The sequence below is a fragment of the Vulpes lagopus genome, chromosome 19 (assembly GCF_018345385.1).
Source record: "Vulpes lagopus strain Blue_001 chromosome 19, ASM1834538v1, whole genome shotgun sequence".
NCBI classification, from domain to species: domain Eukaryota; kingdom Metazoa; phylum Chordata; class Mammalia; order Carnivora; family Canidae; genus Vulpes; species Vulpes lagopus.
The window spans coordinates 20,765,578-20,792,990 of record NC_054842.1 but is presented as its reverse complement, the minus strand read 5'-3'; the positions used below and the strand labels follow the sequence as shown (position 1 = coordinate 20,792,990).

Sequence of the window (27,413 nt, the reverse complement as noted above, 5' to 3'; positions counted from 1 at the left end):
AATTTACAGAGCCTTAGAAACTCATTAGGAAATAAAAATAACATTTCAGAATTAAAGGAGAATTAATTTCCACTTTTTTCAAGGGGTTTTAGTAAAGAAGTGTTGCTTCAGCTCCTCTTTGATGTCAGCAAAGTGATTTCTAGAGGTAGTACCCTCTTGAGAACAGGGGAGCATAGGAAAAGGCATCATCTTTCATCTACTAGGCATCAGGGAAAAATGTAACCTTCTTGTTTCTTCTGTGATCTTCCTAATAGAAATCAGGATGCTTTTTGAGAAATTTTAATTTTTACTTTTAAAATATGTATTGTATGTTTATTTTAGTGTATCGTTTCATTGACATACATTGCCTTTGTAGTAATGATCAACTGAAAGATAGGATGGAAAATTTTTTTAACACCAAGAAGGAAATTTTCAAATGGCTGTGACGTTTTCTTCTTCAATGTTCTCTAGTCTAATGTTCTTTAAATAGTTGTAGAGGCAGTAGGTGTAAGGAATTTAAGTAGTCAAATAAATGATAACATTATCCCCCCTGCTGTCATCCCACCCCAACCCCCCCACCCCCCCACCTCCAGACAATCTATTTACAGTGTAGATTTTCTATTTGACATGGCCCAGGAGATAAAAATTAAGTCTGACTTCATGTCTTAATTATGAATCCACATGACCACAGGTTCTCACCAGCCACCATTTAATGACTTGGCTGCCCATGAAAACAAATGTTTTTTATGATGAGGAAAAAACTTACACCAAGATCTAAGCACATCTCAGTTACAGTATCAAAGCAAGGAGATTGCATGTGGAGCATTGCCTAAACCAAAGCAGATCCTTAGGCATCATGCAGACGGCCCCTGGTCACTGTCAGGGTCATCACTGGGCTTGAGGGGGAAGGAAAATATCCTATAGGTTGTCCCTTAGGAAGCCCTAAAATATTGCTCTTCAAGAATCACCATCCAGGGGCACCTGGGTGGCTCAGTGGGTTAAGCATATACCTTCGGCTCAGGTCATGATCCCAGAGTCCCGTGGTCAGGCTCTGCTCTCCAGGGAGTCTGCTTCTCCCTCTCCCTTTGCCTCTGTCCCTGCTGTGCTCTCTCACCAGCACTCTCATGAATAAATAAAATGTTTTAAAAAAAAATCACTATCCAACAAGTATGCATGCACTTAATGCCACTGAATTGTACCCTTGAAAATGTTTAAAATGGTAAATCATATGTTATGTATATTTTACCACAATAAAACAAATTGAAAGAATCACCATCCACTTTGTAAAAGCAGCTGGGATACCAAACAACTAAACCTAAAGACTGAGTAAGTTTGACCCAGGATGGGAAAGACAGGAATGTTGAGCTTGAGCAAGCCCTCTCTGCCTGCTGATGCAGCTGAAATGAAATGAATGCAGCAGCATTAACACCCAGACAGTAGTGAGGGTAAGAAATAGCTAGTAACTTCTCTTTTTCTTCTGCCAGGGTTGGCAGTGATAATGATAATGAATACGGTGATAACAGCAACAGCTTGCTAATTTTGAGCCTACCGAGTTCTAGGCACTGTATTCAGTGCTTCTCATTAGTTTTCTCATTTAATCCTCTCAGCCACCTTATGAGGTGGACACTGATGTTATCTGCTTTTTGCAGGTGAGAAAATGGACTTAGTACTGTTAATTCAAGGGGTAGAAGCATGGAATGGGGTATGGGGTACAGTAACTCCACTCTTTCTCAGTCATCAGACTCCCTTACCAGGAGTCTCCCTAAATAGCCAAACACATTAGACTCAAGAGGTGAACACAAGACATTCCACTGCCCTTCCATCTGCCCCAAACAAAGGTGCCTTATCTCACTGAACCCCCCCCCCCCCATTCAGAGGACCCTAGCAATCTGTACAAAAGAGATCATGAAGAGAAAGAGGAAAACTCTGTGAGCAAGGTTCTAGAAGCTGGTTTAAGACAAATCACCCTCAAATAAGGCATTGTTCTTAACTGGTTTATTCATCACCAAAGTCTATTGTAACACACAGGCACATTTTATAATGTACACATTATTCAAAATTTCCTCCAAGAACACAGTTTTAATTGTGAGCTCAGGATTGCCTGGCCTAGGGTAAGGTAGAAGAAACTACCTTTGTAATTCTAAAGGACTTCAGAACCTTTATACAGACAGGAGTGAGGTGTAAGTGCTCCCTGCATATATTCTGTGTAGCATCTGTTTTCTTCTGTGTTTAGTAGTACATCTGCCAATATTGACATCTGGTGATTATAAGGTTCCAATATCTTTTCCAAGGTACCTCTAGCTACAGGATATCTTGCTTGGCATTGTAACAGCATTCTGCAAGTCTCTCTTATTTTTTTTTTTTTAAGATTTTATATATTTATTCATGAGAGAGAGAGAGAGAGAGAGGCAGAGACACTGGCAGAGGGAGAAGCAGGCTCCATGCAGGGAGCCCGATGTGGGACTCAATCCCAAGACTCCAGGATCACACCCTGGGCCAAAGGCAGGCGCCAAACTGCTGAGCCACACAGGGATCCCGCAAGTCTCTCTTAAATGAATGTCCAGGGGTTAGCAGTCTTCAAATTGTTATTCATCTACCCCAGTGTTTTCACAGTATTGTATTTACATACTTGCTTTCACACAAATTATTCTCACAAATTTCTGAAAGTAATTTTTCTATTCACTCTAAAGTAGTCATTTAAAATTGGCCTATTAATAAATAGGCATTGCAATTATTATTAATTACTATAATTTTAGAGAATCCTCAGGCACTCAATTCAACACATTTATTTTTAGCGCCAAAACTTGGAAGGAACTATACTAGACACTACAGGAGATTCTGCGAGGGCTATGATCACTACTACTATGGGAAATATTCTTCTAGCTATTACATTTTAGTGGAGGGTGGGTTCGGAATAAGGGAAGTACATAAATAGCATATTGTCTCATTGGAGAGGGTGTGGTTAGCAAGGAGGAGGCAGCTGAGAGAGGATTATAGGATCATAGGAGTATGGAACAAGAAAAAATATGTAGATGAGAACGTAAGAAGGATAGCTGACCAGAGAGGACTTGCATGTCAGAAAAGGAGGATTGAGATATGAAACATGAATTCCTATAGTTGGCCCATAGGTCAGGAAAAGCAGCCTCTGGAGGTGTGCTATTCACTGAACTGTGTCCTTTCAAAATTCATATTAAAGCCCTAACCGCAATGTGACTGTGTTAGGAGATAAGGACAATAAGGCCATTAAGGTTAAGTGAGGTCATAGGGGTGGAGCCTTTACTAGTAGGATTGTGTCCTTACAAAAGGAGACACAAGAAGCCATCTCTCTTCTCCCTGCCTTGTCTGCAAGGCAAGGAGAAGAGTCCTCACTAGAAACCCAGTTGGCTTATGCCTTGGTCTTGGACTTCTCAGCTTCCAGACCTGTGAGAAATAAGTTTCTGTTGTTCAAGCCACCCAATCTATAGCATTTTGTCATGATGGCCTGAGCACACTAATAGAGTGTATATGAAGTTTCAGTAAAAATGTTGGTAAAAAAATATTCTGCATTGTGTATCACTTCCTAGGGGACTATGGATGTTGACTAGACCTGAATTTCCTCCATTTATTTAAGACATGACACTACCCTCTGGTGTTGAAGGAGGACCTGTTGTTTGTTTTGTCCCAAATTTTAGACATAAGGGCAGGAATTGTTCTTGCTCCTCATCTTGCTTACTCCTAGCAAGATATCCTGCATTATAAAAGGCTTATGGCAAATACCTGCTTGACTGAATTAAGAGGTCACTAGTATTGAGGCACAAGGTAAAGAGGAGCTAATCAAGGAAGTCACCGGAGATAGGTTTTGGGTTTAAGCATTTCTACAGTCCCAAGAACGAAGCAATTAAGAGTTAACACAGAGAAGATGTGCATTCATGTGTGCATTCCCACTCTGAAGCTCAGTGTCTGCACAGTCAGGAATCCTGGTTCTCTTCACTATGAATAATCTGGATAACTGTTTCTTATTTTGTGACAACTTTTTATAAATTGTACTTTTGAACTTTTAAGAATATCAGGTTTTGTGGCATCTCTACTAGCTAACTTTATCTCTCTATCAGTTTTCACCACATGAATGAAGCACAGTCTGAAATGCTCTTGAGTTACCATTCAAGGCTTTGAACATGTAGCCATGGCCATAAATCATCCATAAAAACATTGACCTCCAGGATGACTAAAATTCTAGAAGCTTATTTTCCTCCATTTCCTCCTATTTTCAGCCAGACGTCTTAACTACTAACAGATTTGCATGCTGCCATAAGAGCTAGTTATTTTATAACAAAATGAATTTTCCAAAATATGTTGATAGTATTTACCATTTAAAATTATTAATGTTTAAAAAGTCCTCTATTTTCTGAATTTATAATAAATATTTTCTTATTGATTCATAATCATCTTGATTATATACACCCCAAGGTCTTCATATCAAAGTTGAAGATGATTTCAGAGGGGAAGAATGTTCTCTTCTGTATAAATCATAAAATTAGTCCATGGTCTATAAGTAAGATAACAAAATTAATAAGTTACTTGACAGGCTTCCATGGTTAACATAGCCCAAAATACTCTGCATTTCCTTTTTTATGGAGTGATAGAACCCTTTGGTCACAATTTAGTGAAACAAAATGCTAGAATAAGAATCAATGATATTATAAAGTTATAACCTTTTGAAGCAAAAAAGAGGATAACTATGAAGAAGCATGACTTGTGTGCATGGAGTGAAGCAGTTTCCCATCACAATGTCTAAGTTTTTCTAATGTCTTGTCAAAGTACTTCAGTATGCTTGTAGCTGTAACTATGGTGCCTTTGTTTTGGTCAATGATTTTTAACCTTCCATTTACATGAATAAACTGCCCCAGCTCTTAAAATGAATTGTACATAACCATCCAAAATTGGACATCTGTTTCTGAAGGAAATGGTTTAGTTTTCTAAAAGCCTCTGTTCCATTCTTATTTTTTTTCCAGTCATTAGCAATAGTAATTTGGATTTTTTTAGACATGAGAAGGCTTTCTCAAAAGTGGTACCTAACAAAATCTTAGAAGTAAACATGAAAAGAAAGCAGATTAGAATTGTTGATATTATATAAGTGTTAAAAACCAGCTGATCCTAGATTTAAGATGAAAAATGTGTTAAAATTCAGCTGAGTAAATTTAAAGCTCAAAATGGCTTTATTCAATGATTCATGGGCTGAGCAACATCCTATCTAGCAAATAGAAAGGAACTGCAAGGAGCCAAACAAAATGGAAAGCTCTCATAGGCAGAAGCAGGCAGGGATAAGGAAAAAGCAGATTACCCCATCTTTCTTTGGGGGAAGAAAGAGGTCTATCAGATGGATTACCACACTAGTACCGAACAGGAAATTCCAGACTAACCCGTTAAGATTCCTAGGAAGAACTGAAATGGAAGTTAGGTTAGGTATTAAGTCTTGGTTTACTGACATGGGACTTAGCACAAGAGACTCCATTTTGGGCCTGCTGTTGCTCTTTTAACACCAGAATTATGTATGTTCATTAAGTTTATATAAATTTAAGGATTCATCCTCAAAATATATGATACAAACTTACGGTTTAAAATTTTATTCTTTATGCCACTCAAGTGCTAAACTGTACATATCTCAGGAATCCAGCATTTCTTCTTCAATACCATCAAAACATATTTTTTTTAAAGATTTTAAGTAAAAAAAATAATAATAAAATAAAGATTTTAAGTAATTTCTATACCCAACATGAGGCAAATTCATAATCCTGAGGTCAAGAGTCACAAACTCTGCTGGCTGAGCCAGCCAAGTGCCCCCAAAATTTATATTTTAAATTAACTCATTAAAATCCTACACAGTTTTAGGGATCCCTGGGTGGCTCAGAGGTTTAGCGCCTGCCTTTGGCCCAAGGCTTGATCTTGGAGTCCTGGGATCAAGTCCCACATCAGGATCCCTGCATGGAGCCTGCTTCTCCCTCTGCCTGTGTCTCTGCCTCTCTCTGTCTCTGTCTCATGAATAAAAAATTTTTTAAAATAAAATAAATAAAATCCTACACAGTTTTAAAACAAATACTAACATTTTATAATTCTGAACTATTTCAGAATTATAACCAGTTCTGTGACATTATTCCTTTCTTTACCTATCAGTAATGTATTTTATACGATTGATGAGATTCAACTTTCTAGTCATTTAATCAATTTTCCAAAGATAAGGAGCCTAGCAGACCTAATCCATAACTTTTTTCAAAGGTAAATTCTCAGTTCTTTATTAAGCAAGTTAGTCTGTCATTGTATTTCTCTACCCTCTTGTCCAGGAATAAGGCTTAAGTAGTCTTCCTTGGAATTTATAGGGATGTGACAAATTCCATTAGAAAGTCAATCTAGTTTTTTGTGTCTCTTGACATCAACACACTAGGTCAGGCTGTATCTGAGAGGAGCATGTGAAAATGGCTGTCTTACTGCATTTCTCATTGTTATACTCTGGGTTGATATCCCTTGAAAGTTTTATTATAGATCATTTTATCAAAGGCCTACCAACAATAGCAGCTGTGCAAGGGTTGGTTCCGCCTAATGAGATATGTCCTCCAAAGCCACTAACGGCTTGATGCTCTAACAAAACCTGGTTACCTAAATACTTCACCATGACTTCGGGCTAATCTCAGACTTACCATGTCTGATCTACACATTCTTTCTCAGACCTCAAAAGCACATTGCTTAATATCTTCTATTCTGTAAGTATAGGGTGAAAGCCCAAATAAATTCAAGTATACAAAAACAGTGTTTCACTTTATTATTGCTTCTCCTCTGCCCCTGATTTGTATGCACTGCAGCAAACACATACATAGACTTATCTATAAGTATACACAAGTATGTTTTCAGTTTGATTCCTGGATCTCAGACTCATTTAAAAATACTACAGGGGTGGCTCAGTCAGTTGAGTGTCTGACTCTTGGTTTCAGTTCAGGTCATGGTCTCAGGGTTGTGGGATTGAGCCCTATGTCGGGCTCCATGCTTGGCACATCTGCTTGAGTTTCTCTCCCTTTGCCACTCCCCCTGCTTGTGCATGGGTTCTCTCTCTCTCTCTCTCTCTCTCTAAGATAAATACATTTTTTAAAAATAAAAATAATATGTTTGTACCATCCTGAAATCAGTGCCCTGGAAAAGGAGGTTCAAGGTACAATCTCATCAGCAAATTTTTCTTAAAGTGGACCCACTTTGTGGCTATTTATGGTCTTTCATCCTTACTCTGAGGTATATTGTATATTATAGGTGAATGGGAGGGATGATATGTATCAATTTTTTTAATATGATATAGTTTTTTAGGATCCATGAGTTGAATAATGCCTGTTCACAATGAGCTTATTGATTTGCCTGTTTCCACAATTGTGTTCACTAAAATCTGCTCATCTAAATGTTATTATTGACTAGTTCAAAGTCTAAAACCAAATTTTTACAACACCTTCATTCCCATGATAAATTACCATTTCCTAAGAAATTCTAAGGAGATCAGTCAAATAATCAGAAAACTGAAGTCTCAATACAAATGTAATGAATGATTTGCTATCATTCATTTAGGTAGGGCTAAACATACTACAACTCATGGGCTTTAGTTATGATGGATTAAAAAATAACCAGCTAATGAAATTAAACACTAAAGTCTTATGTTGTCCCTGGTGAAACAAAGGCTCATTTTTATTTTGGTTTATAACTTGATTATAAATTTGAAGATTGGCTTGTTAGTACAGCCAGGCTTCTTTTTATGGAATCCAAGTGCGTTTCATTAAGCATTTAACATCAGTCCCAGGCACCGGCAATCCTAAAGAGCCATTGAGCATGGAAGACATTAAACATTCATTTTTCTGCCCTGCAATCAGCCTTAACCATGATCTGTCACCCCCACACTAGATTACCTGAGAGTCTTTCTGTGTCAGATATTATGTAGTAGAGACTTGAACTTAGTACAAATGAGAATTAGGCTTGGGCAGCCCAGGTGCCTCAGCGGTTTAGCACCGCCTTCAGCCCAGGGCGTGATCCTGGAGCCACAGGATCCAGTCCCGCATCGGGCTCCCTGCATGGAGCCTGCTTCTCCCTCTGCCTGTGTCTCTGCCTGTGTGTGTGTGTGTGTGTGTGTGTGTGTGTGTGTGTGTGTTTGTGTCTCTCATGAATAAATAAATAAAATCTTTAAAAAAATTAAATTACTAAGCGAATTTCCATTTCCGATTTTAAACAAAACTTAAATGCCTGCCTTCAGAAATAAGATAGAGTGATGTTTAATACCAGGACCCTGGTCTGTCCTGCCATGAGCAGTTTACACATCCTTCCTTCCTTAATTTTGAAGATTTTCAAATTTGGCTTAAATATTTCATGTGAGTTGACACCACAGTAGTTTGATGGCACATACATTAGAACTAACCTCTAATCAAGTCAAATGCTGATGCTTAATTCTTTTATCTTTACAGGAATAGTTCTCTAATATTACTTTGATTTATTACTAATTCTTATGATTATCCTGGACTGAGTAATTTAAATATGGAAAGGCCCTATAAGTACCTGCTGGACCTAATTTGCAAGTGAAAATACAGTCATTGTTCACACAAATAGTGGGTATATTCTCATTTAGAGGCTAAGAAGCTGTTCAGTATCTCCTTGTATCTGTTTATTAATATGAAGCTGGCAGTCTCTCCTGGTTTGCTGAGCAGGTCATATTATTTTCTGTAACGATTTTGTTTTTGAAGTTTTCTTTTAATGCTTTATCTGGAAGAATAAAAAATTTTTTGAAGAATTCAATAAATTTCAAATTGACATTTTGGGGATATAAACAAGAATCCTCACTAAAAGTATTCTGTAAGTGAAATGTGGCAAGTAGATAAAATTAAAAGGAACATCCAGTCTTCATTTTTTTTTCATTACAAATAGTCTTTGAGGTATATATTTTCCATAGGGCTGTATTTGTGGGGGTTTTGGTTTTTAGGCTTGTTTTTTTGTTTTGGTTTGGTTTGGTTTGGTTTGGTTTGGTTTGGTTTTTCTGGATTTTTTAGACCTAAGCATGTGTCAGTGCCAAAAATGTGTTCTCATGACCTCTGACAAAATGGAGCAAAACTAACAGGTCTAGAGGGTTGACTTAACCTTGCAGGAAAAAAAAAGTATATTTTTAAAGTCATCATTCCTAAGAATAATCACTATGTGTGTGTCTGAAGAATGGCTGTTTAAACAAGGGAAACCTTATAGATACAAATGGTACCTAATTTGCAAGTGAAAATATAATTGTTTATGCAGATGTGAGTTTATTCTCATTTATGGGCAGCAGGTCTATTCATTGCCTTCCCCCCACTACTACCACCAAAAAATACAGCTCTAGACATATAATCACTATGCAAATCTAGTCAGCCTGTTTATACTGGAAACAAATGTAGCCAATTATAGAAAAATAGGTGGAGCTGTTTTAAGCATTCATTAAATCTCTCAGGGCAAGGGGGTAAATTAAACTTTATAAAGCTGCTATAAAAATAACTATTTTAGAATTTAAATATGGCTGTACAATTTAGTGGTTGTTACCAGATTCAATTTTAACACCAAAATTATTTTCAAAAAATACTCCAAATAAAGCCTTGCATCTGGGGACGTATGACTGCCCACCACACAGCATTTAAGAATCAGGGACTCAGCATGTCCCATTTCATGCTGAATCAAGAGTGGCCTTTGAATTTCTGAAAAGAATCCCATGGTTTGACCAGTCTTGAATAAATATAGTAGTGGGATGGGTTAAGTAGGTGAACTCCTGTCAGCATCATCCACAGGGTAAAAAGCATGGTCCCTCCCACCCATTAAATGGTCTGCATGATCACAGGCAAGAAGCTAGCTTTTTACAACCTGTTTTCTCTTTTAATGATGTATCTTGGAGATAGAATTAAAGTAGTAGAATATGAATGTTGAAATGTCATTTGAAAAGTTAAAGCATTAGTGCAGGTCAGATTTCCATGCAGAATGACTTGTACAGCTAGCTACATAAAAAGTAATAATCAGGAACGCCTGGGTAGCTCAGTGGTTGAGCGTCTGCCTTCAGCTCGGTGTGATCCCAGGATCTGGGATTGTGGTCAGCCCCCCCCCACCCGCCCCCATCGGTCTCCCTACATAGTGCCTTCTTCTCCCTCTGCCTATGTCTCTGCTTCTCTCTCTGCCTCTCTCTGTCTCTCATGAATAAATAAAACCTTGTAAAAAAAAAAAAAAGTAAAACCAGGCTTATGAGAAGGGGATGGAAAAGATACAGTTGTGTGTCAGACACTGTGCTGGGTGCCTTTGTGGCAGAGTGGATGGTGGCTTTCAGTTAAGTGATCTGAAGAACCCCAGATTCCTTTAGTCAAAAAACAAAACTAAATTATGCACACACTCTTTTGTTCCAGTTATATTTTGTTAAGTTCATCTCTTTGTGCTAAATGTGGTCTCTATTGTTCTCTTTGAAAATGTGCATACCCATGGAAAAGATGGCACATTAGCTGGCAGTCACATTAGGATTACATATATGAAAATTTCCTCTGGAAGAGAAAGTTCTGTGCCTTTCAGGAGGGGAAAATAGGCCAGGAAATCAGCCAACCAGGTACAAGCTGGATTTCCCCTACTTTACAGAGTTGCTCCGCAGTCAGTTAGAGAGGCTCAACTTTGAATTACTACACTGTGGTGAAGAGTGGGAAATTTGGAAAGTTTTGGTGTATGTCCTTGTCTCAAAGTAGGCCTGGCTTCTCTTCTCTTCTCTTCTCTTCTCTTCTCTTCTCTTCTCTTCTCTTCTCTTCTCTTCTCTTCTTTCTCTTTTTTTTCTTTTCTTTTCTTTTCTTTCTTTTCTTTTCTTTCTTTCTTTCTTTCTTTCTTTCTTTCAAGTAAGAGAGGCTTGCAGCTGGACTGAAAAGTGTTAAGGTAAAGAAAGGTCAACAGGTTAGAGAGGCCAGTGCAACAGGGCTTGTTAGGAGTAATCAAAGACCTACTTAGGGAAGCAGCAGGAAGCAAAGAGTTGGGATTTCCACCCTAGGGAAGTTATAGGGGCCATCTGGAGAGAGAGAAGTTGACTTAAGTCTGAAAAGGTTTAAAATCCAGTTTAAAATGCTGATTAGAAAAATCCCACAATGGGCAGTTTGATCTTTTTTTTCCCTTTCTCATATATATGGGACAAGGTGATTGTGCCCAATAGTTCAGCATTATTGGAGCACCTGGCAGGCTCAGTAGAGCATGCAACTCTTGATCTCAGAGGTTGTAAGTTTGAGTGCCACATTGGATATAGAGATTACTTTAAAATAAATCCTTTAATAGTTCACCATTATTTTTAAGGAGTTAGTGTGTAGACAGATAACTTTGCTTTTGTCTTACCTTTTTTCATTCCTCCTTTCTGTATTTTAAGACACAGCTCCCACCCTCCACCATGGTTTATATTTTCTTCTGCACAGATTGATCTCCCTAGGGAAAATTAGGACAATATAGACTGACCAAATTGTTGTCAGGAGTCATTGCTCTATTGATGCATTGTTTTAATATATAGGCCAGCACTTTACACTTAGCACAAAGTTCTTTATCATAAATTATTCTTTTGGGGCAATGATTTCATGCTAATATATATTAGTGTTCTCTTACATTAATATGTTTACTTCTTTTGAAAACACGTTTCTTCCAGAAACAGTAAAAACTAAATAGGAAGGAAAACATTAAACAACCCCTATTGAAGATAAAAGTATGATTAAGATATTGAAAAAAACAATTTAATGTGTAAAAACAACCTGGGACATCAGACAGGTTATTGGCAAAAGTGCATCTTTATACATCTGGGGTGTAGGGTTCTGGGGTTCTCATGGGAGGGTAGGTGTGGTGAGGGAGCAAAGTTGGACAGGAATAGAAAGTTTTGAAAGAGGGACCTTGCATGACTAGGTTTGTGCCTTTAGAGACTAAAGTTTAACGTCTGAGAGTGGAGAACTGAAGACAGAGATATTTAGGTAAGAGATGACAGACCATGAAGAGGAAGAGAAGGGGAAGGGGAAGGGACAAGAGATATTTGGGAATCAGAAAACCCAGGACTTGGTTTCCTAGCCACTATGATAGTGTCATTAGGTATAAAAATGTCATTTAGGCTTAAGCATGAGGAATAAGATGCCAGGAACTTGATGCCATCTACAAACTAAATTTCATCCTGATCAGTGCGTCTTATTACCCATTAATTCATTTATTAAATATTTATTGACTGATCATCCACAGTGCTCCAGACACTGCTGGTTTTGTTATACAGGACTGAGAAAGAAATACTGCCGATCCTCACCAAGAGAGGGGAGTTGGCAAGCACAGTGATAGCTGTAATGGTTGGGTTCTACCTTTAGCAGAGATTTTAACAACATCCCTTTTGGAGGAGAGGATAAGAGCAGCCTCAGCCCAAATCAAAGCCTACACCCTCAGAGTCATTCCTCAGCAGGACAGCATCCATTGGCTGCCTCAACTACAGATTTCTGGCACTCGAAATCAAGCAGAATGATCTGGTAAACTGAAACCCCTGAGATTCTTGTCCGGCTCTGCTCTGAGCTGGGTTATTTATATCCCTGGTCTCAAGTCCAGATTCCCAGATGCAGTGGAGACTGGACATGTGTGATAGTATCTAGGGCATGATTGCTGTACTCATACTCACTCTGAAAGCCATCTCCTGTCCCACTCTTAGCTACTGAATAGTGTAAACAGAAAAGATTATTTGAGGGGAAAAATTGATCAATTAGAATACTTGTCTGTGGTAAGTAGACTACATTTGAAGACTATGGAATAAAAGTATATCTTTATTTTGAAGAAAAAAATGCATTGCAAACCAGTTTCATTAGATTATTGTTGTCATTTTTACTTCCACCAAGGTTGGAAGGAAAAGATAGGATCAGGATAATCTTCAGTTTCTCACGGCCACAGACCATAAAAAAATACTCTAAAATAATTTGTTTTCCGGGATGCCTGGGTCGCTCAATGGTTGAGCATCTGCCTTTGGCTTACATCATCATTCTGGGGTCCTGGGATTGAGTCCCACATCAGGCTCCACACAGGGAACCTGTTTCTCCCTCTGCTTATGTCTCTGCCTCTCTCTGTGGGTCTCTCATGAGTAAATAGATAAAATCTATAAATAAAAATAAAAATAAAATAATTTGTTTTCCATGCTTGGCAGGAAAGAACATATTTTTTAAGAACTGGATACCTGGGGGAGGGTACCTGGGGGGCTCAGTTGGTTGAGCATTGACTCTTGGTTTCAGCTCATGTCATGATTTCTCAGGGTCCTGGGATCAAGCCCTGTGTCAGGTTCCCCAATTGGCAGAGAGTCCATTTGTCTCCTTTTCCCTCTGCCCCTCCTCCCTGCTCGCACATGTTCATTCTCTCTCAAATAAATCTTAAAAAAAAAAAAAAAAAAACAACTAGATACCTGGTACATATAGGCCAATAAGCTATTCTCTCATTAAAATCTACCATCCTCAGTTAATAACAAGTATTGATGATGATGTGGAGAATTGGAACCCTTACGTATTGCTAGAAGGGATGTACAATGATGCAGTCTCTTTAGATAGCACTTTGGCATTTCCTTGGCAATTCCTTTAATTGTTACACGTAGGGCTACCATCTAACCAAGCTGTTCCATACCTAGGTGTGTAACAAGAGGAATGAAAACATGTTCAACCAAAACTTGTATACAATGTTCAAAATAGCATTGTTTATAATAGCCAATAGTGCAAATAGCCCACATGTCCATCAACTAATAAATGGATAAATAAAATTGTATATTCATACAATAGAATATTATTTGGCAACAAAAATGAATGCATGGTACAGCATGGATGTATCTTGATATGTCTTATGAAAGAAGCCAATCACAAAAGACCCCATGTGTATGATACCGTTTGTATGAGATGTCCAGAAGAGACAAATATATAGAGACAGAAAGTAGATAACTGGATATCAAGGACTAGAAGATTTGGGGAGATGAAGAGTCACCACCACTGGGTACATGGTTTCTTTTTGGGGTGATGAAAAAGAGTTCTAAAATGTATTGTAATAATTGCATAACTGTGAATGTACTAAGAACCACGGAGTGTACACTTTAATTGGGTAAATTATGTGAATTCTATCTCAGTGAAGCTGCTTTTTTAAAAACCCCAGCTTCAATATCTTGGCATCTTTGACTCTTTCCTGCTTGCTGCAGCAACAGCTCTTTACAGTGGTATTTTGGGGAAAGCGAATCTCTGGTGTCTTAAGTCCTCTACTGTAAGGATATCTTCTTAGAGTTCATTAGGAATTATTACTTAACTAAGCCTGGAATTGTAACCTAGTGGCTTCTCAGTAGGAATGCACCATCTGTGCTGTTTTTTAAAGGAGTCTATTCTAACAGAATGCTTTATATTTCAAAATACACATTGATTTAATGTGCATAGCACTGCAGTGTAGACTTAAAGGATGAGCTTTTAAATTTTTAAAGATACTTTATCAACAGTATACTTTAGATTATAACCAGTGTATATTTTGTATTGTTTATTGAGCAGTTTCAATTCATTGAACATTAGTATGGAATGGTTTTAATTTTTTCCCATCACTGCCTTAGGCCTTGTTTTGTTGAATCTTGCTTTTCTGTTCCTTAATAATATTTAGCAAATCTCATAGCATCCAGGTCACTTTCAGTTATTGGATGGTGAATCTGGTCCATTTTTAAACTCCCCTCTCTGGGGATCCCTGGATGGCTCAGCGATTTAGTGCCTGCATTTGGCCCAGGGCGTGATCCTGGAGTCCTGGGATAGAGTCCCACATCAGGCTCCCTGCATGGAGCCTGTTTCTCCTCCTGTCTCTCTCTCTCTCTCTCTCTCTCTCTCTCTCTCTCGCTGTCTCTCTCATGAATAAATAAATAGACTATTTAAAAAATAAAATCTTTTAAAAAAAATTCCCCTCTCATACCTGATTTAAATCTAATTTCCTCCTTCATTCCCATCCAGGTGGATGGAACATGGTCTGATTCTCAAATACTGCCTTCTCCTCCCTTTTCAAGGCCTAACCCCCAAGAAGTTCGGGGCTAGGTAATAAATGAGAACAGTGTCCCATGGTTATTATCTTCCCAGCTTCTTTGGCAAGCACCATCTTGCCATCCATGCCCTCTGAGTGACAGGTGTCAAATGCTGTTTCACATGGATAATTTAGAGAGCTCACTGTCCAGTGTGCCCTGATATAGAGGACCCAGCCCTGGCTCAGCCTCCTAATAACGCTTTCTCTTGTGGTGTTCCATTAAATATTTAACAACTGGCTAGTGGGAGGAGTGGAGTGGTGGTATGTGGCATGTGTATATGCACATACATAAAGTTATTATACATTTTACTGATGTAAAGAATGTGTAGCACACAATTTACAGATATTAAAATATACAGTACTCTTTAATGTAAGTTTCCTATAGTCATTTTATTCTCCCAGAAGTGAGTCCGTGATTTTTACCAAAATCTGTAGCCATCCTGTGGTTGCGACTGACAAATGAGTATAGTTCTAACATAAAAAATAGATGATATTTTCATTTAAAAACTAAGACAAAAATGAAACGAAGGGGATCCCTGGGTGGCTCAGTGGTTTGGCGCCTGCCTTTGGCTCTGGGCGTGATCCTGGAGACCCGGGATCTAGTCCCACATTGGGCTCTCTGCACGGAGCCTGCTTCTGCCTCTGCCTGTGTCTCTGCCTCTCTCTCGCTGTCTCTCATGAATAAGTAAATGGAATCTTTAAAAAAAAAAAATGAAGACTCTTGGAATCTCACTTGTTAGTGTCATAAGCAACTTCTTTGCTGAATTAGGTTCAAATACTGGAAGAATATATCCTCCAGTTTTTATGCTATTCACAATGTAAAAACTCTAGACATGCTATACTTTTAGGTTTAATCTGCATTATTAGCATTTTATCCATGATTTTTCTCAACTCCAGACATTCAACAAAACAGTAAACCCAAGTCCTAAATTGTAGGGCAAGGGGCATTATAAACTTAGGTTAAAGGACAAATGATACACTGAGAGAAAATACTTCCTCCACATATAATGGATAAATACTGTTATTAGAGGTGCACTAAATTTATTTTGGCTGAATACTGAACAGCCAGTGTTAAAATCAATGAGCAGCCTAAGTGAGGCTGATAATTCCTATCATAAAATGACCTTCTTATACACAACAGTGAATATGAAATTAGATTAGTTTTTTATAAATAATTAATTTTAACTTTAATTTTTAATAATGGCTGTATTTAAATTCCTAAAAACTTAAAAATTGTTTGCAAACTGGTTCCAGAATACCACTGCCCCTCTCACATAGCATTTTTCCTAAGAGCCTCTTAGTTACTGGGAGCTTAGTTCCCTCCTTTGGGGAGCTACCATCTTGATAGGACACTGATAAGATAGGGACAATATAGACAGACCACTTCCTTGGTGCTCCCTCTCTCTAATCAGGTAGTCAAGGAGCAAATCAGAAGGTAAGCTGTTTAAGCAGCTCATACCTGGTTTAAATCTCTGGCCAGGGATGACACTCCAGTCTGCTTCTTGCAGACACCTCAGTCTTTACTAGGTGGGTCTCTTGTTACCCCTTTGCATGATCTTGAGAGAAGAAAAGTCATCCTCTTCTCCTTTTTGTGGTGCTAAGGAGGAGGGAAACAAGAGAAGCCCCTCCACGACACACCACACTCCCAAGGTGGTAGCTCACTTTTCCCAAAAACCTTCTTTCTTTTCTTTCCCATATTTTATGACAGATATCTGGAGCTATGAGAGCCAGCTCATCTTCTCTTAAAAAGTCCTATGGAAGGTATTGATGGTCTCTTTAGAATTTGGGATACTCAGTACTTCTTTTAGCTTAACTAGTTATTAATTCTGGAGTAACAGCATATCTTTCTAGAATTGTATGCAGTTCTATTTAGCATTCTCAAATTTAAATCTAGTTTACTAATATCCACCGTTTGGTTTATATCATGGACATGATCATTTTTCTCCTAAATCACTTTGAGTCGCAGTCTCACACTCACAAACACGTGCACACACGTGCACACACAAATGTGTGTGTGTGTGTCTGTGTCTGTGTGTCTGTGTGTGTCTTCTCAGGGTACTTAACAATCTTTCTGGTTTGGATTAGGCCTATAATTAGTAGTCTGGTTCCCCTGCATTCCAAAATACAAAAACCTTAACTATGTCCTACTCACTTGATTTTTAATTAGTAGACCCAGAGGAATTCAGATATTCCTAAATCTTGATAACATTCTTCAAAAGAAACATAAGATTCCTATACCCATGGGGTGGAATAGCTTTAAATGCTCCAAGTCTTAACCTCATCAAGATTAGGAGTCTTCAAATAGTGAAGGAAAAAAGTAGGAAAGGGTAACAATTTACCCTACCAGATATCAAAACATACTATAAAACTATAGTGAGAAAAGGAGGACGAACAATGAAGCAGAAGACAAATTAATCTATTGAAAGAACATCTGCACAGAATCAGATCCAGATATGTATAGGAATTTTGTGTATTATAAAGCTAGCATTGCTCAGAAAAGTTACTATGTGTAAATATAAGGGAATATTTCTAAAACACTGGAGTGAATGAAGAAGGCCTTTTAAATAGACATGATGTCAAACCAGAAAATGTTAAGGAAAGATTGACTTTTTAAAATTTTAAACTTATATAGGGCAAGGGGCATTATAAACTTAGGTTAAAGGACAAATGATACACTGAGAGAAAATACTTCCTCCACATATAATGGATAAATACTGTTATTAGAGGTGCACTAAATTTATTTTGGCTGAATACTGAACAGCCAGTGTTAAAATCAATGAGCAGCCTCAGCAAGGCTGATAATTCCTATCATAAAATGATCTTCTTAGACACAACAGTGAATATGAAATTTTATTTTAAGAATTGAAGTAATATTATCATTTTACTACTGAAAATTCAGGATGTTTAAATTTAAAGTTTGTCATTATGACATAATTTAATTTTTCACCACTGCCAGCTACTAGATGGCTCCTCTGTAATATTTGTCTCACTTGGTGAAAAGCATGAATTAGGAGGGGAGGCTTATTTATGCCATTGTGGGTCACTGTTAATGGAGATTCTGCTATCAGATCAGTAAACTTTACTTTTCCTCTGATACAAAGATAAAGACTTACCTTCTAAATTCCCAGACTGGAAAATCTGGCTGGTAGTGGTGTTGCAGTGTCATTGAAGTGCTCCCATGAACTGAAACTGTGCAGTGCTTAAAGAAAACACTATGTAAATATTTAAGAAGCAAACATAAGGGTTTTTCCCTCACATTTTAATTTCTAATATTTTTACATTTGCTTGCTGCTTTCCACAATCACTGGATGTGCTACTTTCCCTGACAACAGCCATTGGCTGTTACCTTTCTCGTATTAGTTTATGCAGCTGACAATATTAAGACCCATTTTGTTCCAGCAGCTTTTTCACCTATGGTAGCTGCTCTTCCATCTCACTTTGAACATTTGTTTGAATACCTGAGAAAGCAGTTCCAAATTATTTCCTTGTATGTCACAGTGTTTATCTTTGGCCATAATGCTTACCAATATTTTTAAAACTGGTATTCAGATAGTAGCATTAAGTACAAATGATGCAACGTATTAAGCTTGTTAAGTATGATGGTAACTGGGACGCCTGGGTGGCTCAGTGTAGTTTGTGTGCCTTCAGCTCAGGGCGTGATCCTGGGTCCTGGGATTGAGTCCTGCATCAGGCTCCCTGCAGGGAGCCTGTTTCTCCTCTGCCTATGTCTCTGCCTCCCTCTGTGTCTCTCATGAGTAAATAAAATATTTTTTGAAAAATAATAAAATAAGATAAATAAATATGATGGTAACTTACATGATCTTTGATCTCCATGAGTTCGGTAAAGCTGGAAATGACATTGAAGGAGGCATCTGTCTGTTCAGCATTCCAAACACTAAAGCAGATTTCGACTGAATCCTATGGCCAAAGGCAAACTTCAATTCATGTTTAATATTTATAATGTATAAAGTGCTCCTTCATATTAGTAGGAAAAACATGGACAAAAGACATGAACAAACAAATCACAGATTAATATAGTGAACAACTATGAGAAAATGTTAAATGTTAGTTAAGGCATCAAGCTAAATGCAGTTACAACAATGACAGATTCTTTTTGTTAAGCTAACAAAAAAAATTTTAAAAGATAGGTAATGCATTGTTGCTGAGAATATTTAGAAAAAGGTAAATTGTACATCCTTTGAGTGAAGGCAGTTCAGCAGTATTTACCAAAAGTTTAAAATGTGTGCTCTCTGTTACTTAGAGAAATCTACTCTCCAGAAGTACTTAACCATGTGCTCAACGATTTATAAAAGACTATAATACTAGTTGTAAGATCAAAAAATCAGATCAAATTGAAGTGTGCATCAAGAAAGGAATGACAAACTGCTGAATAACCACAAAGGAATGCCCTGTAATTATTAAAAATAATGAACTAGATCTGTAGTTGTACTGCCTTAGAAATGCAACTGTAGTGTATTGTTACAGAGGAAAATGCAAGTTGCAGAATGGTTTTTATGTGATTACCATTTGATTTAAACATAAAGAAAAATATATGGAAGGATGAGTATCAAACGATTAACAGTGGTTACCTTGAGATGGAAGAGGTACTGGGATGGAAGGAATTAGAGGGAAAACGGTAATGTTTTTTGTCATATGTACTTCTTTATTATTTGAGTTTATTATAATGAGCATCTATTACTTTTTCATTTTATAAAAAAATTTAAATAAAACTAAGGTAAACTAAACAATGAAAAGTTCCATGAAAGACACAAAAATGAGCTATTCTCATCATTACAAGGCAGACACACAGAAAGCTTCCAGGGACTTAGTGAGTAGCTAAAAGAATAGTGTTAATCTTAGGTGTAATGGAACCGCTGACAAAGCAGTCAATTATAGCCTTGAAGAATCCAAAAATGACAAAGTGCGAAGCATAAATTTCAATAGTAAAATATTTTTTTAAAAAAAGAAAAGTGAAAGAAAGCTGTCACAATCACCATCAGGTCCCTTTCTCTGACTTGCTGATAACTCAAATTTAGAGAGGAAACTTCTGTGATGAACCAACTTAAAATGCTAGAGCTACACAGGGACACATGCTGTGTGGAGTAGCTACTATTTATGGTTGCTGTTTTGTGTGTGTTCCTTCTTCTGTTCTTCTATCTGTACTTATATCCATGCAGTCAAGTGCCAGGCAGAAATCCTGCCATGAGGCAGGATTTTGTGTAGCACTTGTTCTCCAGTACCTAGAACAGAGTACAGACTCGGTAAATATTGGTCAAACGAATGAATGTGTAGGCTCCAGTCCAGTGGGAAATAGAGATAAGTAAACAGACAACTAAAAGGCAGTATTCTCAATGTGGTGATAGAGGTAGGAACAGACAAAACAGAAATGGGACACTTATGACTGCTAGGAAGCTCCTAGAAGACATCCCCAAGGATGCTGTGCTTGAGCTAAATATTGAGAAATGAGTAGAAGTCTTCAAGCAAAGGAAGCAGCAGAAGCAAAAGTGCAGACCTATGAAAGAGCAGGGTTTTATGAGGAAACTGCAAGTTGTTTTTTCTGACTGAGGTCTAGATCAAAGATCTTGGGAGCCATACTAAGGACTTCTGGATTTTTATCTGAGGAGAATGCCTTCACAAAGATGATCAGATTTATATTTGTAAAAGATGCATAAGAACACTTAGTTGCCAGTCTTTATTTTGAAAATAATAGCAATTTTCTATGCACATTACAAGAATTAATGCATTTAATTCTTAACATTTTAACGAGTTGTTACTGACTCCATTTTGTAGTTGCATAAACTGAGGCACAGAGAAGTTAAGTAATTTGCCCAAGGTGACTCAGTTACTGGTGGAACTGCGCTACATACCAATGCAGTCTGTATCCAGAGCCCATATGCTTTTCCACTATTCTGTACTATTTTTGTGATTTTTTAAGACTATATAGATTTTCTTAAGAAAATGGAATCCAATATTTTTACATGTAATTTTTCCCATATCACCTACCAACTAAGTTAGAATATTCTTTGATCTTGCAAATAGAATCACTCAGCAGTTCAGTAGTCTGCCTGTCTTTTCCACCCTCTTCTTGCCATACAGTTGCTGCTTATCCCCTTTAAACTTGATTCCTGTCCCCCACCTTTTCTATATAAGCTTTAACCCATTTGGCTTCCAGGGTACCCAATGTAGCCCCAGCCAAGAGAGAGGCAAGCCTGGAGATGAAGTTGCAGGACTTGTCTAAGCCATTCTCTTCTAGAGTCAAAGGTACACAGACCACAGATTTCAAAAAAAAAAAGGGGGGGGGGAGGGCATGGAGCAGAGTACTCAGTATGATCACCTTATGCTCACTTGCAAATAATTATGATGGCTATTCAGTCAAGAAGTATTTAGTAAACAGCTTCTCTTTGTACCTGGAACTGTGTAGGGAGGCAGAGATGAAACTAGGAAGTAGAGAGAGGAGGGAAGAGGAAGGTGTGCTGCTACCCTATTGTCAACTGTCTTTCAGTCTTGTACTTTCATTCAAGCTAGTATTTCTTAGCTAGTATTGTGTCAACAAAAATGAAGGCATTTTTATTAAGCAGATGAGGTGATGTGGTTTAGAGGTCTAGTTAATGAAGAGCATTATATACTCTCACATCCATGCTCTAAATCCTGTTCCTCAGCCTCAGGGAACCTTTAATACATGCAGCATTGGTATTTGAAAGAATTAAGTGATTAAAATTATCCAACCTTGTGCTGCAAAGCATAAACATAAATGTTCCTCTTCCAAAAATTCAAATAATTGCTTTGAAGAAGGCAAAAACTGTAGAATACTTAAATTTTAATTTATCCACTGATCAATTTTGTGGGTTTTCTTTAGTAAAGAGGAAGAAGACTGATATAGGATAATATCAAAGATCAATGAAGATTTGGGAAATTAGTAACGATGTAGAAACTCAAAATGATGGGAATTTTTCCCTTCTTTTTTAGAAAGAAAATATTAGAGAAATAAGGTCAAGTAATTTATGTTTGGAGACTGTTATTACATCCCTGGCATATCTCTATCCATGAAATATGAAACCTGTGTAAGGAGATTCATCTTTACTTAGGTTCGTAATTATACACTACAAAGAGTGTTTTATTCCATTAAATTCACTGTGATAGTCATTTTGCTACATATATATGTTGCATAGTTTTGTTTTTGTTTTTTTTTTAATGGTTTTTATCTTTACTTTTTTTAAAAAGATTTATTTATTTGAGAGAACACAAACGGGGAGGGGCAGAGGAAGAGAGAGAATCCTCAAGCAGACTCCCTACTGAGCATGGAGCCCAGTGCAGAGCTTAATCCCAGGACCCCAAGATCATGACCTGAGCCTAAATCAAGAGCCAGCTGCTCAACCAAGCCGCTAGGCACCCCTATATTATATAGTTTTGATTCATTAACCTACAATCTTAACTTTCTTCTATTCAGCAAAACATTTTATCATTGAGAATTGGTTAATAACACGTGTTTTTCAATTCCTTCATTTTATATTTTTATGTTATTTATACTTTTAAACGAATTTCAGATCTGCATAAATTTGTGAAAGTGTATGCACAGTACTGTTCCTCACAGCGTTTTTTATAAAGCCAAAAATTGGTAAGAATCCAAAGGTCTCTAAACAAGAATTTGGTTATTCAGGTGAATATTTAAAATGATGAAGTAGATTTGTAATTATTGATATAAAAAGTTTTTACAGCATTACAAAAGCAGACTATAAATTCATCTTTTTTAAATTGTGTGTTTAGAGAAGTAGCCCAGAAAGATACTAAGGCAAAATGTTAACAGTACTTCTGAGTAAATTTACAGATGGTCTTCACCTATAGTTTTCAGTCTTGTGTATTGTTTGAAGTGGTTTTTTATTAATTATTGCTTTTATAGTTAGCATGTAAATTTTTACAAGTGGAAAAATAGTATTTTTATAGTCAAACTTGGCAAGGTAAAAGGAACTCCGAAAGAAATCTAATGTTAATTGTTTAAGCATAGAAAAAAACTTTACATAATGCATGTCAGTTCTCTCAGTGCTCTAACTTGCTTTAAGATTTCCCCCCTTCTCCTACTGAAATAGTATTAACACCTGATTGTAACACCTTTTCCCACACACAGCTTCCTGTTCCCTATCCTTCATCTGTCCCCTTCTTCCTCCTTTGAGCTGAAATGACAGACCTATCTTATTCCCCATAATGCCCACACTGTGAGAATACAATTTGAGGCAGAACATGAATGTCACTGGTCATTCAGACAGTAAGCCTGTCCTTTACCTCAATCAGTGAGTCAGCTCAGAGCATGATTCTAGTCCAGGGATCGAGTCTGTCATTGAGCTCCCTTCGAGGAGCCTGCTTCTCCCTCTGCCTGTGTCTCTGCCTCTCTGTGTCTCTCATGAATAAATAAATAAAATCTTAAAAAAAAAAAAAAGAGGAAAGCACAGATGGATCTTCAGTGCATTTCACTAATAGAGATCATGTTCAATTAAACACTTGTCTTGAATGATGTAGACTTCAACTCTTGAAGATACCTTGATGACTGAAGCTTTTGCATTCTAGACTGCCAGAAATTGGAAGAAGATGATTTTTTTTTTCCAAGAGTAGAGAAATGTGACTCAGACCTCTCTTTGGCACTTTAGACTCTAAAGCCATTACTTAATCTGAACTGAAAGACCACAGTTCTTAAAAATATCTTAACCAGTTTTCAGGCATTTGGTATTATTAGTTTAAATCTTTTTGAACCTGGTTGGTTTATTTTTTTTAATTTTATTTATTTATTCACAAGAGACAGAGAGAGAGGCAGAGGGAGAAGCAGGCTCCATGCAAGGAACCTGGGAATCCAGGATCACACCCTGAGCCAAAGGCAGGCACTCAACTGCTGAGCCACTCAGGCGTCCCTGAACCTAGTTGGTTTAAGTGATAGTTTTAGTTTCAGCATTTGGGCAAAGTGAAGGAGAAAAATCACAAAGTAGCCAGAGAGGCAGAAGTTCTAAACAAATCTCCTCCTCATCCCCCCATACTGGGTAATCTATTTAAATTGTTTGTGATATAAGTGAATGTAAGAAACTAGCCTCTCCCTAGAATAAATATAATCAAGCCTAGCCTTAGCACAAGTCCAAGAAAACATAAGCAAGGTTTCTTAAAATGTAAGCAATGTCTTGTGGAGAGAAGGCTTGGAAATGCTTTGTCAGCAGCAGTCTCTGCAGATCATTAAAAGATGGTATTTCTGTTGCACCTCTAATATTGAGAATGTATGACCATGAGTATCTTATTAAGCCAGAATCTTCCCAAGTTATAGGTTGCGTTAGACCATAGGCACACTTCCTTACTCTTTTCATCTTTAACATACTGTTTGCTAATTTTGCTCCTTTCCCTTTTGGTTCCTCCTTATCCATCTGCTCTAATACACTCAAATTCTCAACACCAAAAACAGAGGAAATAAAAATCAGGGAAGGAGTGAAATTAGGGAATGGAGAGAAAGGGGTACATTCTGGGACCCCCAGAAACCTAAATTACTTTATTTTTAATTGCTCTGATTTTTTTTTTTTTTTTCCCAGTCCTCTCTGGGTAGAGAGCAATCTCCCAAGCAGTGTGTAGTTAAGTGTGTGGGCTCCAGGCTCAGAGCCTCGTGCCGCCACTTACTCTGTCTTGGGCAAGTGGCTTACCCACCCTCCTAGTGTTTTAGTTCCTGAAGTGTCAGTTCCTCAGACCTTTATGGAGTTAGTATGTTAAAGTTTAGGACATATTAGCTATTATTTAATATCTACCAGTATTTTAATAATAAAGAGCTATATGGATTTTGCTATTTCCACCTTTGGAGGAAGAAGTAGACCATCTTCCCCTGTGTCAATAGGTCTCACTAAGGCTGCTGCTTGCTCATGTTCAGCTGAGGATCCTGAATTCTCCCCCAGTGGAAGCACTGAAGGGTGTGAGTGCCACCACTGCCACCCCCTAGGGTCTAAGCCCCAGGGTAAAGGAATTGGCCGGGCCAACAGAACCACTTCCCAAAGAGTTCTCCATGAAACAGCTACCTAAAAACATGGGGAGGAGAGTGTGCAGTGGGGGCAGAGGGAGAGAATAAGACCTGTCAAGAGGCATGACAAGAGCCATCAGTAAAAGCACAGGTAGATGACTCTGGGCAGCTGGTGTGAAATGCGATCTGTCACTGTCAGGTCATTTACGGGTCTTTGCTAAAGTGACATTGTTCCAAGTTAGAGCAGCAACTTCCCACCATCTCCTCATCTATTCCTTGAATGAAGGCTAGCTTTCCAGACACTCCTTTTCCCCAGCTTCGAAAGAAGAAATGCTGCTGGTATTTACTGATTCTTGACTCTGTTTCCCTTCCAGCTGACCCTCTGGTGGGCAGCATTGCCACACAGTACATGACCAACAGAGCAGAGCACGACCGGATGGCCAGACAGTGGACCAAGCGGTATGCCACATAGGGGCCTGCTGCTTGCTGCCCCCGCCGGACCTGTGCAAGCACATTCACCAAGTGCATCAATAGCCCTACCCACCCCTCCAGACCTCGGTTCTTATTTTCTTATTTTTATTAAATTTTGAACCTTTTTCTGATGGTATGTCATCCATCCCCCCACTCCCTTCCTTCTTCCTCCCTCTTCTTCCTCCTTTTCCTTGCCTCTTCCCTCCACCACCACCCCCTTCTCAATTTATTCCCTTTTCTGATTTCTGTTAACTTGAAAGATTTGGGTTGTTTTTTTTTTTTTTCCCACCTTAACATGGATGGGAACTTTTGTTTTCAGTGCAAACAATGTTGGATCTGTAATAGTAAGAGCTTTCTTACAAAGCTTTGTATTACTGTGTGGTTTTGTTTTTTGTTGTTTGTTTTATTTTGATTTTTTTTCCTTTTATGTGATCTTTGGGAAAACACGAATTCAGAATTATATCTCATTTCTACTTAAATGTAGTGCTTAGGGTTAATTTTTTGTACTGAAGTCTTTATTGGTGGGTGCATGCTACTGGGAACAAGTTTTTTGTACAAAAGCTTCAATCAGAATCACTGTGCATTACTGAGACTCTGTTTATCACTAGCCTTCTGTCCCCCACACAGAAGACTGTTGGATTGAACAAAATAATATGTATTTTGATTTACTTAAAGTGCTTGTAAATTTCTTAGGGACCTGCCACTTTTGACTGTGGATCAGTTGATGTACACTTGTATTATTAAAGCACTCAATAAATCACTGTGGCTGATAAATGCACTTCTGGTAACCCAGCGTTTGCTGTGTGTCCTGGTGACCAGCAAGGCTTGTCTAATTCAATTACAGATTCAAGTGTATTTTTCATCTTAGACCTCTAATACTTCTTTGTAGCTGAGTTGCTTAGCATGTGGAATTTCTCCAGCTGTCAATAACCTGATGACTTTACAGTTGTTTCAGACCACTATCACTGTACAAATTAGCTGGACATGACTTTCTCATAGACATCTTTTCTGTTACAGCCTTCTTTACTCAACAATTAAAATATGGGACTCCAAAAATAGCTTCTAGTGAAAGTCAAGTCTGAGCTGATCATTGGGTTAGACCACTTTTGAATTTATTTCTCTCCTTTTTTACTTTTAAGACTGTTATAGTGATCACCCTCGAGTTTTGGTTTTGGGTTTTTTTCCATAATTTTGGTGAAAGAAGTAGACTCAGCTGCGTCATTCATGGCCAACACATTCACTGACAAGGGTATGCATATTTGGCTTTACCCGTCAGCCTATTTTAGGTATGTTTTGTTTTTCTCTCCATAATTTTAGTAGAAGAAATAAACTCAACTGTATCACCCCCCTGGTCAACACATTAAGTGACAAAGGTATGTCTGTCTGGCTTTGACCTTAAGACTATTTTAGGTATGCAGCTATACGAGGCAGAAGAAACTTGTATGTGGTACAGTTTGAAAAACTGTACTGACATGATGATTGAAATTCAGGGTTCTTTGTGTTACAAGGTATATTAGAAACTTCTGCTTTCACTAATAATAGTTATAAGCTCACTATACCACTTGGTCTCATTTAAGGAAAATCTTTACTGCTCAATAGTGAGACTTACAAATGCAAGTCATTCACCTCTAAATAGTTCTTATTCAAATTTAAAATCTTTATTGGAAACATTTTAAATATCTTGATTCAAAAGATGAAGGTTTTTGTGGTTAAAGAGAAGTCATAAAGAAAATATTATTCAAATATTGAAAAGGCAGTTTTTAAACCAGAGTTCCTAGGGGTATTTTTCTCTTTTTAATAATGATTTTAACGTTCATTTTATTTGAAAACATTTTCCAGTTGTATCAGAACACTATATGATCTCTTGCAACTACTCAACTCTATGGTTGAAATAAAGGGACTACAGACCATACATCGAATGAGCATAGATAGCTGTGTTCCAATA

At 37.7% G+C, this 27,413-nt stretch overlaps 1 protein-coding gene across 1 annotated transcript in view; it reads left to right on the top strand.

Annotated features, from left to right (window-relative positions):
- The window catches only part of LOC121478834 (ubiquitin-conjugating enzyme E2 E2), a 356,204-nt gene extending 329,958 nt beyond the window's left edge, over nucleotides 1–26,246 (top strand). The window contains exon 6 of the mRNA XM_041734202.1: nucleotides 25,372–26,246. Within this exon, the coding sequence (XP_041590136.1) occupies nucleotides 25,372–25,469 (98 nt within the window). The 3' untranslated portion in view covers nucleotides 25,470–26,246. The remainder of the gene's footprint in view (nucleotides 1–25,371) is intronic.
- Nucleotides 26,247–27,413: the final 1,167 nt, after the last annotated feature.